The sequence below is a fragment of the Vombatus ursinus genome, unplaced genomic scaffold, assembly GCF_900497805.2.
Source record: "Vombatus ursinus unplaced genomic scaffold, bare-nosed wombat genome assembly UNPS02014779.1, whole genome shotgun sequence".
NCBI lineage: Eukaryota > Metazoa > Chordata > Mammalia > Diprotodontia > Vombatidae > Vombatus > Vombatus ursinus.
The window spans coordinates 22873759-22887723 of record NW_020954557.1 but is presented as its reverse complement, the minus strand read 5'-3'; the positions used below and the strand labels follow the sequence as shown (position 1 = coordinate 22887723).

General features: G+C 37.1%; 1 protein-coding gene across 3 annotated transcripts in view; it reads left to right on the top strand.

The window, feature by feature from the left end:
* PMS1 (PMS1 homolog 1, mismatch repair system component) overlaps positions 1–13965 on the top strand; it is a 112738-nt gene that overhangs the window by 35446 nt on the left and 63327 nt on the right. For all 3 annotated transcript variants that reach the window (XM_027866210.1, XM_027866209.1, XM_027866211.1), the window contains exon 5: positions 122–285. In XM_027866210.1, the coding sequence (XP_027722011.1) occupies positions 122–285 (164 nt within the window). The remainder of the gene's footprint in view (positions 1–121; positions 286–13965) is intronic.

Genomic DNA, 13965 nt, shown 5'->3' with positions numbered 1-13965 from the left:
TTCTTCAGGGGAGGGACTTATTCTGTGAAATTATTTCTTCAATGGAATGCAATTAAAATTTGCCTTTTGTAAGCACTGTTTTGGGCAAGAGTTGATTTTTTTTTCAATATTTTGCTTATAGGTACAACTGTAACTGCATTGAAACTATTTAAGAATCTTCCTGTAAGAAAACAATTTTACTCCACAGCTAAAAAATGTAAGGATGAATTAAAAAAAATCCAAGACCTCCTTATAGCCTATGGCATTCTCAAACCTGAATTAAGGATTATTTTTACACATAACAAGGTAAGATTTTGTATTTTTGTGAAAGGTAGTTTTTAAGAGATGGGGCAGGATGGTTCATCATTTATGCCTAAGTTTCATTTATAGAGATTTCTCCCTAGGAAAATTAGTAGTACAATTAAAAAAGAAAAAAGTGTTTATTACTGTGTCAGGGGACACTGGCGGGAAAAAAAAACCACAGCTTACTAGAGGTTTTTGTGATATGTACATAAATGAGTAAATGCAAGAAAATTTGAGGAAGGACAATGTAGTTTGGATAATGAGGTCAGGGAAGGCTTCACTGAGGAAATGATGACTCAGCTAATAATAATTTAACCTGTAGAAACCGATCATTCTTCAAGCATTTGTTAAGCTCCTAACATGTTCTAGGCACTGTGCTTGATGCTGGGAATCCAAAGACAAAAATGATAGAGTTTCTGCCCTCAGAAGGTTTAGATTCTATCTGGAGAGACAAGATGTACATATGAAAGTATATAGAAAATAATTGAAAAGGGTGGCATGAGCAGCTAAGGAATCAGGAAAGACTTCATGTGGCACTTGAATGCACTTTTGAAGGAGAATAGGTATTGTGTGAGATAGAGGTGAGGAGAGAATACATTCCAAGAATGGAGGGGGACAGGCACAGTGAAAGGAGATTGTGCTCTTATGTGTGAGCAAAGATAAGGCCAATTTTGCTAAATCATAGAGTTTGTAAATTAGAGTAACATACAGTAATACTGGGAAGGTAGGTTGGGGCCAGATTGTGAAAGATTTTAAATGTCAAACAGAATAGTGTGTATTTGATCCTAAAAGTGGAACCACTAGAGTTTATTGGGTAGAAGAGTGACGTAGTCAAATGAGTACATAAAGAAAATTATTTTACCAGGTGCATGGAGGGTAGCTTGGAAAAAGGAGAGACTCAAGTCAGGGAGTCAGTTAAGGAGCTATTGCAAGACTTGTTTGTATGAGCAGCAAGACATTTTTGCCAGTCCTCATGGCCTCTCAGACCTCTCCAAAACAGAAATTATGCACCAAAAGTAAAGTAACTTGATTTGTTTTCATGGTCTAGGACACTCAGAATTTAAAGGAAAATGTTAAAAAATAAAAAAAAAAAAAGAAAAGAAAACTCAAGCCTAGGAACTCATGCTTACTGACTTAGAACTCAGAGCTCATTCAGCACCCTTTCATTCCCCTTCTGCTATGCCACCAGCAGCAAGGCCCCTACTAGCAGAACATGACACAGGCTTATATCAAAACTCATCCCTGAACCCTCTTTCCCCTTCCGTCTTTCCATTGTCGTAGAGACCCCCAGTTCCAGGCTGTGGAAGTTTTTTCAGGCTTCAACAATCAGGTTTGCCACAGTTCTTCAGGAGTAAAAGACTGCTGGGGCCTAAAACCTGGAAGCACCATTGCTAGAAAACTCTGAACTGCCAGTGCTAGGGGAAGCAAGATCTGAACTGCTGGTGCTGAGACAGAGAACTAAGAAACCGAGGGATTGGAACAGGTCATCAGGAGAGGGCACGGTGCTTTTGGGGGCTATGCAGCATTATACCAAACTTCAGGGGAGACCACAGCATCCAGGTGGGACCATTTCTGACAACCTAAAAGTTAGTTGAGACAAAGACTGGTGAACCATGAATTACTCAGTATGGAAGGATGGTGAAATGCTTTGAGATCCAAAGAAAACACAATTGGAAGGGAGAGAGTCAGAAGGTGAGTCATTAGGAAAATAAAGAGGGAAAAAGAATTGAAAATACCAAGAATTCCAGGAAGAAGAATTGCAAAGTCCTTGAACATAAACAGGGAAATCAACAAGAAAAAGTACTAACAGAAGGAAATATGGCCTCCAGATCTGGTCAACAGGTTCAGGCATCTATGAATAATTACTGCAGAATGAAGGAAAATTACCTAACACTTGATGAGACCAAGGACTCTATGACATTTGAGGAGCATGTAAAACCACAGCACATTGTTCCTGAGTGATTTAAAAGGGAAATGAGAATTATGGGAGCAGAATAGGTATACTGCACAGCCAAAATAATTAGCAAAATAGAAAAACGAATCTTTAATGGCAAGCTTCACCAGTGAAACATAAGAAAGAGCGATAGGTTGTGAATGCAAATACTCAGAAGGGAAAGATGATCTAAAGGAAGAGAAGCAAACAAGAAGAACACAAAAAGAAAATATACTCACTATAAGAAGAACATGTGGATCTAAAAGACAGGCTGCCTAAGGATCATAGTTCTTCCAGAAGAACACAGTAGGACAAAAAAAAAAACTTAATACCATAATGAAGGAAATAATAGAAGAGAACTGCCCAGGACTTCTGAATATAAAAAAAAATGAAATTCCAATCTAAAGAATTTACAGATTGTCTCCAGGAGAAACAACAACAACCAAAGACTGCAAACTTAAAGACACGTGGCTAAATGTAACAATCCTGTTTGGAAACAAGTTCTGTAAGCCATCAAGCAAAAGACCTTCAAATACAAAGGAAAGCACATTTGATTACCTCAAGACTACTCTGGATCTACTAGAAAAAGCAGGAGGGAATAGAATAATATGTTCTGAAGAGTGTTGGAGCTCAGAATGCTGGCCACGATGATTCATCCTGCAAACGTGTGCTTAACTGTACAAGACAAAAGATGTATATTCAGTAATAAAGAAGAGTTTAAAACATTTTTAGAAAGAAAAACCAGAACTGAAGAGATTATTTGTTTCTTGAACATGCCAAACAACAGAAATACAGAGGAATGAATAAATACAGACAGCAACAAGAAATAGAATGACAACAGAAAGAGCAGTAACAGACTTCTTTCTAAGGGTATACAAAGAGGCAGAGGGTGAAGGTGGAAATCTTGTAAAGCTAACAGTGAAGAGGCAGATAGAGGTGTTATGAGTAAAACCTGACAACATCCTGCCTATGGGTGAATGCTTCTTTTGTTGGACTACATTACAGCATGGGAGGGTACATGAAAGACGAAGAGAGGAGAAAGAGATTAAAGAGTAGTGAGTGATACATCGAGATCAAATAAAGAACTAGCAGTGAGGGAAGGTGACCATTGTGGTCTCAGAAAGAAAAGAGCCTACAGGGGAATAGGTGTGGAGGAAGTGGAAAATATTGAAGAGGGGAAGAAAGGAAGTGGTCCTTACTTTGGAGTGAGAGGGGTTCCACTGCTGAATATTCCTGTGGGTCAAGGGTATTTGGTGCCTTAAAAGGTCTTCTTTTCCTGGGACAAGGTAGGAACCCTTGGGAGTAACAGCATCTGGAGGAACAGGAAAGCATTGACATGGAAATTTCCAGGCAAATGTAGGGGGAAAAAAGGTCAATAAGGGAAGGCATAGATCAGATGAGGGGGACATGAATGGGGGATGACCTACCATGGAACATTGTACTCTCTAACACCTTCAATAATTGGCATTGTTCTCAGAGTGAAGCACAATTGAAAAAGGAAATCCATGGAGTAAGCCTTACAAGGCTGTGGCAAAAAGTCCCTAGAAGGCAGAGTCTAGAATGGATACCTTGGAAACTTTGATTGTATGAAGAATACAGAGAAAAGAGAGACCAGGTGATTATAGGGGTCATGAATCAGAGAATGAGAGTACAGAGTAAACAGAAAGAGAAGATAATGAAGGGGATGAAAAATCTTTTTTTTGGAAAGGGGCACAAAAAAATACAAAATAAAACAAACCAGTGCACAAGAATGACTGATGGGGAATCTGTTTGACTGAGAGGAAAGATCAAGAGGAAGAAATATGTAACTAGATAAAAAGCAGGAGAGAGGAACTCATAAACAAAACCCTAAAGGCAAAGGGGTAACAAATGAGAAAGGATCAGAGGCGAGGGGAAGAGAGCCAGTACAAATAAGGCCCCTTTTTAAAAAAAAGATTAAAGTAGCTGAAGGAACAAATTGTTGTAAACTGTGTTTACAACAGAATAGGGGGAAAAATCATAACTTTTTAAAAAGAACAATTTTAGATGGAAGAAAATATAAACCAAACTCATAACTTTAAATGTGAATGGATTAAACAATTGGGCAAAAGAAAAAAGAGTGACAGGTTGGATAAGAAAACAAAATGCTGCATTCTGTTGCTTACAAGAAACACGTTTGAAAAACAAATATATACCCAAAATAAAATGAAAGGATTGATGCATTTACTATGCATCAAATGAATGAACTTGAAAAAAACAGGAGCAAAAACAAACATTAAAAAAAAATAAACAAGGAAACTATATTATGCTGAAAGAAACCATACACAACAAACCAATACCAGGAGTAAATTTGTATGCTCCAAATGCCTTAGCATTCAAATTTATAAAGGAAACAATACCTGAGCTTCAAGAAGACATAGTAACACAACAGTGACAGGAGACTTCAATATCCCTCTTTCAGTTTTGGATAATTCTAACAGAAATATAAAAGAGAAAATATGGAAACGGACAAATTGCTAGAGAAACTAGAGATAAAAGATGTATGGCATCATATGAATGGGACAGCAAAAGAATATGTATATTTCTCTTCAGCACATTCAATTTTTGCAAAAATTGACAGTGTGCTAGGGCACAAAGATATTCCAAAGAAATGTAACAAAGCAGAAATGGTCACTATATCCTTTACATTCATAATGCAATAAAAACAGAAATTGATTCAGGGACTTCCCCCCCCAAAAAAAAAAAGATATAGACCCAAATGGAGACTTAACAATGAAAACTTAAATAATGAGTAGATCAAAGAACAAATTATAGAACTAATTAATGGCTATGTAAAAGTAAATGATAATGATGAAGCAGCATACTAAATTTCTGGTATGCAGTTAAAGCAGTGCATTTAGGATTAGTCTTTCAATGTTTTTCTGAGAGCATCCTGCTCATCATTTCTTATAGCACAATAGTATTCTATCACAGTCATACAACTTGTTCAGTCATTCCCCAGTTGATGAGTATCCCCTCAATTTCCAATTCTTTGCCACCACAAAAAGAGCTGCTATAAATATTTTTGTACATATAGGTCCTTTTCCTTTTTGTTTTTTAATCTCTTTGGGATATAGACCCAGTAGTGGTATTGCTTAGTCATAGGGTATGCATGGTTTTATAGTCCTTTGGGCATAGTTCCAAATTGCTCTCCAGAATGATTGACTTGGTATACAACTTCACCAATAATGTTTTAATTTTCCCACATCTCCTCCAACATTTGTCATTTTCCTTTTCTGTCCTATTAGCTAATCTAACAGGTGTGAGGTAGTAGCTCAGAGGTGTTTTAATTTGCATTCCTCTCACCAATAATGATTTAGAGCTTTTTTTTCCATACTCTGTCTGAAAACTGCCTTTTCATACCCTTTGATCATTTATCAATTGAGGAATGGCTCTTATTTCTATAAATTTGACCCCATTTTCTATGTGTTTGAGAAATGAATCTTTATCAGAGAAACTCACTGTAAAATTTTTTTTCGCAGTAATGATTACCAACTATGTATTTCCCTCCATCCTATTTTCCCTGTTTATCCTACTCTCTCCTTTTACCCTGTCCATTTTCAAGTGTTTTGCTTCTGCCTTTTACCTCCCCCAAACAGCCCCCCTTCTCTCAGCTCTCCCCTCCCCCCTTCTCTATAGACTTCTACACCCAAATGAGTGTGTGTATTATTTCCCCTTTGAGCCATTTCTGATGAGAGTATGGTTCATGTGCTCCCTTCTCTGCTTCCCCCATTTCCCCCTCACTGTAAAATCTGTTTCAGGCCTTTTTATGTCAGATAATTCATCCCATTCTACCTTTCCCTTTCTTCTTCTCTCAGTGAATTCTTCTTTCTCATCCCTTAATTTAATTTTTTTAGATAATCATACCATCACATTCAACTCACACTTCTGCTTTCTCTCTATGTATACTCCTTCTAACTGCCCTAATAATTGAGAAAGTTTTTAGGGGTTATAAGTATCATTTTCCCATGTAGGAATATAAACAATTTAACTATATTGAATCCCTTATGATTTCTCTTCCCTGTTTACCTTTTTATGTTTCTCATATTTGAAAGTCAAATTTTTTATTCAGCTCTGGTCTTTTCATTACCAGTGCTTGAAAGTCCTCTGTTTGATTGAATGCCTTTTTTTTCCCCTGAAGGATTATATTCAGTTTTGCTAAGTAGGTGATTCTTGGTGTAATCCTAGCTCTTTTGCCCTCTGGAATATCATATTCCGAGCCCTCCAGTCCTGTAATGTACAAACTGCTAAATCTTGTGTTATCCTGACTGTGGCTCCATGATATTGAATTGTGCCTTTTTGGCTGCTTGTAGTAATTTCTCCTTGATCTGGGAGCATAGTGAATGGGGAATGATCTGGGTGGGGTCTGTAGACAACAGCTACCAGGATTTTGATTGTGTGGTAGATAAGAGTAGCATAAACCTCAAAGGAAGAGAGATTACTGAATGATGGCAGAAAAGGAACAATCTGGAAGTGGCCGTGGGGAGCAAGAAGTATTCCAGCTCCCCCACCTTGATTAGTGAGCCAAGGAGAATGAATGAAAGTATAGCCAGTGCTAGAAAGGGTTTTCAGGAAAGCTGTGTCTTCAGGAGAAAGTCAGTTTTCCAAGTAAGAGGTAATAAATGGAAGCAGTGGAAGAGGAAAAGATTTAATATGAAGGGAAGTTTGTCATCTCTGGAAAGAAAAGGTATTCCAGAGGGCACAGTGGAAGGGCTAAGTGAAATTAGGAGAAAACTTTGGGGTGGGGGAGTTGAGGGGAATGGGAATCAAGAATCAGGAGGTAGAGTTAGGAAATGGGGCTCTGATGATGGTCTGTAAAAGGTCAGAGTCACTGGGATGTGAAGGGAATGACCAGATGTGAAAATGTTCGTCATTGAATGGAGTGTGCTGCTCCTCCACCTTCAAAGGACACGAAGAGCAGGAGATGAGTGACCTGAAGTCAAAGGGAGGGTTGCTCTTCTTTGCACTGGTGGTTCTCCACAGCCTGTTTGGTAGATTGGGCTGGCAGCAGGAGATGGAAAATACTTTGTGCTGGCACAGATAAAAGTGATTGCTTTGAGGGCAATCGAAGATACTTGCCTCTGCTCCTAAAAGCCTTTCCTCAAGGAACGTGCTATATCCAGCTGGAGATGGAAGGCTCAAGGCACTAGCAGATCTTATAGCCTGTAGTCTTCTTCAGGGAGCTGGCTATGAGGCGGCAGCAAGAAGTGGTAGACTTACTACACAGAAGGAAGATTTGTAGCTTGGCCCTAGCAGCCTTTCCTTCAGGAACATGCTGTGTGTCTCAAGATATCTTGGCATTATGTGAATACTAATAGAATATGCACACTGTTCATCAGTTATGTTTTTGCCGTGTGACTGGTCTATTTCCTTTTTTGGTCATAAGTCTCTCTGATGTCAGTCTTCATTCGGCTTCTCAGACACGATTGAAACGACTCAACAACAATATGTCCAGTTCTTCGTTAGTGATATTTTACAGCTCACTCACACCTGACCTGCAACTTGAATTCTTAAGAGACTATGATATTCCATGATGTGAAGCCATATAACATTACTGGAAGAACATTAAAATCATTAGAAAGTGTTAAAGTCATAAGCCTTTGAAATATATCACTTCATATAGCAGTAAGAAGCAGTGGAAGGAATATAAGTATATAGAAAGCAGGGAGAAGCTTGTAGTCACTAAAAGTACTACACAGTTTCCCAAAGGCTGTCCAGATCCCTCTCTTCCTCTTGGCTTAACTTACTGTCCATCTCTGTTATCTTTTAGAGATACACGTATTGATGAACCAGCTTTGTCTATGGTCCGTCCAACTGCATGCCGTAGTATGGATGACAGGATATGGGAACAATTAATGTTGGTGGGGCTGTGGGAAAACAGACATGCACAAATACACTATTGGAGGAGCTGTGAAGTGGTCTAAACATTCCACGTGTCAGTTTTGGATTATGGAAAAAAAGTGACTAAATTGTTCGTGCCTTTTGACCCTGCTGTTCTATTAAGCATATACCCTAAAGAAGTCAAAGACATAAACAAAGATCTAGTGTATACCAGAATATTCAGAGTAGGAGCTATTTATGGTAACAAAGAACTGGAAACAAAATTGCTGCTCATTGATTAAGGATTGGCTGAACAAACTGTTGTATGTGAATGTAATGGTGGAAAGATTTATGTTTTAACGCAGAGTAGAACAAACAACCAGTAGAACAACGTACATAGTGTCCACATCAGTGTAAATAAAAAGGTCACTAAAAGGAAATCAAGTAATTGAAAAAACCAGTAATGGTTCCAGAAATATCCCCTCTCAGCAAGGAAGTACAACATGTTGTACGTCTTGTCTGATATGGTTACCAGATCAAATGTTTTTGTTTGGCTATTTTTCTTTCAATCAGAAAACATTAAGGGCTAAACATGAGTTGGGGATACAAATATAAAGAATGAAACAGTTCTACTCTTAAAGATTTTACATTCTGAGATGAGAGCATATATATGTATTTGGAATAAATATAAAGAGAATAAATATAGGGTAAATAGGGAGGGACAGCTAGGTGGGACAGTAGCTAGAGCAATGGGCCTGGAGCCAGGAAGACTAAAGTTCCTGAGTACAAATCTGGCTTCATACACTTACTAGCTTTGTGAACCCGGGCAAGTCACTTAGCCCTGTTTGCCTCAGTTTCCTCTTCTATAAAATGTGTTGGAGAAGGAAATGGCAAACCACACCAGTATCCTTGTCAAGAATACCCCAAATAGGGTCATGAAGAGTCAGACAAGACTGAAAAATAGAGAGGGGAAGGTTGGGGAGTGATTCAGGAAAAACTTCATGTAGTAAGTGGGACTTGAGCCAAGTTTTGAAGAAAAAAAGATTCCATGACACAGAGTATAAGATAGAGTACATTCCTGCCATGTAGGATGGCTATTGCAAAGGTATGAAGTCAGGAGATGTGAATGTTATGTGTGAGTAACAGAGAGAAGGCCAGTTTGGCTACCTTATAGAGTATGGGTGGGGAGTAATATATAAATGAGGCTGAAAAGATTGGGGCTTGGTTGTGAAGGGCTGAAAAGCCAAACAAAGAAGTTTCTGTTTTATCCTGGAGGCAACAGAGAGCCACTGGAGTCTATTGATAAATGAAGTGAAATGCTCAGATCTATACTTAAATCACTTTGGCAACTGTGTAAAGGATAGACCGGAGTGCCCAGGTGCCAGGTTGAGGCAGGGGAAAAAAAAATTAGAAAACTGTTTCAATAATCTGGGTGAGAGGTGATAGAGGTCCTGAACTAAGATCATGGCTATGTGAGGAGAGAGGTATGGAATATAAGAAATGTTCCCTGTTACAAGGGAGGAAATAGTGGAGATATTTCCAGAAAAGACTAAAATTTAAATATAAATGGTATTAAGAAAACCTATTTAGAAGCTGAGGGAGAAAAAAAGATGACAGATCAGAACAGGAGAGCTACCACAGGTATGGAGAATAAACATGCCATTTTTTAAGAAAAATAGAAGATAACAAAATCTGCAAACTCTAGGCTAGTAAGCTTAACTTCAATTCCTGACAAAATTTTGAAAAATATTTCTAAAGGGATCATTGATAAACATTTAAAAAAGAAACATGCTCACAAAGAGCCAGGAATGCTTCATAACCGTACTACCTTACCCTTACTACCTTTCTAATATTCTTCTATTTTACCCCACTCCACACACTCAGTGGTCCAGCTGCACTGGCCTCCTTACTGTTCCCCAAACAGGACACTATATATCATCTCCATGCCTTTGCCCTGGCCTAGATTTCTTTGCCCCTCACTTCTAGTTCCTTCAGCTTAGATCTCACCTTCTGCAGGAGGCCTTCCTCAGTCCCCTCGGCTCTTAGTGCCTTCACCTCAGATTGCCTTTCACTTACTCAGTCTATCTCTTAAATCTACCTAGTTGTTTACCTGTTTCGTCATTAGAATGCAAACTTCTTGAGAGCAAAGATTTTTTTTTTGTCTTTGTTAGTATCTCTGTTGGTTAGCTTGTACATAACAAGTACTTGTTTACTGATAACTATTCTTTTAGAACAAATGTAAACCTCCCCACCCCCCAGTGACTTGTTAAGCCTTTTATTCAGGAATGGCATAGATAAAATTTGCATTCATGAAAGGATGAAATAACAGGTTTTTTTTTTTTATTGTTGGCCTATAGGAAAAAGAAGGAAGGGCTAGAGGATGTGGAAGGAGTATGTAATAAAAGTAGGAAGAGATAAAAGAATGTAGGAACCTCATGCCTTGGTCATGGTATATTTATTCTGGGGGATGAGAAAAAGGCTAGCAGAGGAAAGAGTAGTTGTAAATTATCTGATGTATTGTATATTCATAGATTTGGAGCTGGGAGAGGATTTTGTAGTCATCTCATCTGAATCTCTCATTTTAAGAAAACAGGCACAGAGTGGTGAAATAGCTTCCCCAGGGCCACACAAGATTTGAAGTCATATCCTCTGACTCCAGGTCTAGCTCTCTTGCCATGTTACCCACTATGCTTTGGAAGAAACAGAGAATCTCAGAGGTCATGGGGATGACATATATCTGAACAGGGAAATTTACTCTGCATTGCTAAATAGACTGACCTCTGATATTCTTACTTGTCTGACTTAGACTCCACTGACCCATTCAGGCATTCAGCTTTAGGGCATTGGCAATCTCTGTTGGAGACATTGTTACTACTTGTTGAATTTGTTGTAATAGAGTTTCTTTTGGGGATATATGGACTGTACTAATAAAACAAATTCTGCATTTTAAGAAAACCTGATTAAAGTAATAATTCATACTATTCAGTTTTCAGAAGCTCACAATTTTAAAAAATTCATACGGTTTGCTTGGCATCTCCAGCAACTTTAGTTTTCTGTGTTTGATCTTTTTCACATCTTCCAGTTATTGAAGGGTTTTTGATGTTGGTCTTTCCTTTTTGATATTGGGCTTTCACGTTTTCTCCTTTTGGTCTTTTCAAACTCTGAAACCTATAATTTTTTTTTTTTACTCATTCACTTAGTCTTTTTGTGTGGATAGTTAGATAGATGCTTTTGAATGATGATGCTTCTCATTTAGGAAGCTCAATAGGGTTCAAGGGTTTAATGCAATCAATCTACATGATGTCATCTTCGAACATTTGAGCATTTGAAAGCCCTCACTATCTCTAACAAATCTGTTTTCAGTTTGGTCTCTTTTTTGGCAAGTCTGCTTCTCATTTTTTAATGCCTCAGTTGATATTAATAAACAGAAAACCATTGAACAAAACAATATATATTACATCTTTCAGGGAACTTCACGTAATTTTGATGCAGATATAAGAGAGAGTGGGCAACTAGATGGTACAGTGAATAGAGTGCCATACCTGGGGTCAGAAAGACTCATCTTCATTCGTTCAAATCTGGCCTCAGACATTAACTCTGTGACTCTGGGCAAGTCTTAACCTTGTTTACCTCAGTTTCCTCATCTGTAAAATGATCTGGAAAAGGGAATGGCAGACCACTCAAGTATCTTTGCCAAAAAAACTCCAAATGGGGCCATCAAGAGTCAGACACGAGTGAAACAATTGACCAACAACAATAGGAGGCACCTTTTTGGAGGATACTTTTCTGGCAATATTTTGCCCTACCCAATTAAATGCTTTCTTACAGTCAACAGACAGTAAGTCCATTGTGTGACTGTAAAGATGTCTATTGTAGAATATTATTTGCAAAAGCTTCCTTATTCCCTTCTTATATTTTCATCATGGATGTGCTTGATACTTGTGTATGTTATTCTTATAAAGATTTTATAAGAAAGGGAAAGTATTCTTAGATTTGTAATTATTTGTATTTTCTCAGTCACCTATTTTTTAAGTAATGATAAAGTCAATGATTTTTTGAAGCATTTAGTAACCTTTCAGATATTTTGAGAATCAGTTTCTCATAGCTGCATTATCTCAACCCTGTAACACCTTGGTTCAGCTATTCTACCTCTCTTTTTTTCTTTAGTGATATTTTCTATTTTCTCATACAGGATATTGAGGATTAGAATATTAGAATCCAAAATTGGTGGGTTTGGTGTCTTTGATGGTAAAATTTAATATCAAAATCTTTACAGATTTTTTTTCCATTTTTGTCTTTTATTATCTGCTATCTAGTTTCATCCTTAAAAGTCCTCAAGATGATTGAATTAACTGTGTCTTATGCCAAACTTTTGGTATAATTCTTTATATCCTACTGCTTCTCACTGTTTTATAAAGTGATATTCTTCATAATATTCTTCCATCTTCCATCAGATTTTATATATGAAGTTGTATTCTGAATTGTTAACCTTAGCTGCCGTTTTCTGCACTTTAGAAGATTATTCAAATATTTACTGGCTATGAGAGTTTCTAGGCTTTTTTGTCTTCTTAAGGCAATTAACTTACATTGATTAAATTTTCTTAGAAAATAATTATGGTCAATCTATCTATTCTGTTATCCATTTCCCACTTGGGAACATCAAGAGCTTATTCAGTTAGGTTATGTTGGAGTTGCCTCAGTTGCCTGCTACATGTTGTCATTTTTATTCTGCTAATTTGGTATTGGTTTTAATCTTTGCTATAACAAGTTTATAATCCGAGTGTATATAGATAGTTTTTGAAAATAACTTCTACGTTGGTAACCAAGTGTTACTGTCTGTTAAAATACGATCAATTTAATTTTTATTATGCTCAGTTTGATGCTTGCTGTGTCTAGCTCATCATGTTTTCTTCTTGAGGAAAGTATTCATGATATTTATAGGTTTGAGGCTTCTGTATAGTCATTAGGTTTTTGGCTTTTCTCTTTTTTGTTCCTAAACTATATCTTACAAAAACATTTTTTTTTTTTACCATTTTTCCCTATCCTAACCTTTCATTGAAATAATAAACTATAAGTACATGTTCATGCAGTTTGGAAGATCTTATCAAATTCTTCATAAGATTTCTCTACCTTTTTCTCTGCTTTAGATGTTGGCAAATATGCTGTCATTTTCTTTATTTTGTCCTTTTTGAAAATGCTGATCATGAGCCCTGCCAACACTAGATGATCTAATGTCCTGTGAAATATTGTGTTTCATTACTTTGGATGTATGAGGAGAATACTCCATCATCATTAATTTTCTTTCCAAAGTAAACCTGTGAGCATTTAGCTATACCTTCCTTTTGTCTTCTGGTTTCATTTATACAGAACATAATAAACATTTTTCTTCTGTGCCTTCAGTAACAACTCCATTTGTTGATCATTGGATAAAGCTTTCACATTGAGGACTTAGAATTAATATTCCTAAATGGGCTAAAAATTAGGATTCTTAGGTCTTGTCTCTTCTTCATCACTCTTCTACTATCACTGCAGAAATTAAAGGGGACTGCGTGAGATTAAAGGCTATTTTGTATTTTTATTCATTTTGTAGATTGCCACTGCCAAAGAATTCATTTAAGGTGATCCTTGGGAAGGAGATGTATTATTGAAATTATACTTGAAGCATTTCCATTGTAGTAGAACCTTTTAGCATTTGTATTTTGCTGGTATAGTCTTTGAGAACATAGCTTCACCTCTACATTGAACAAATCACATGATGTCACTGACATTTAATACAGCTAAAATAAAGCCCAAAGACTGGATGGTATATTTAGAATACCACAGCTTACTTAAGAGTGAGTACCTTGCCAATGGCTATGATAGAAACTAATATAGTTTGAAAAGAACAGTTGGCTGAAGTTTAACTACTAAGT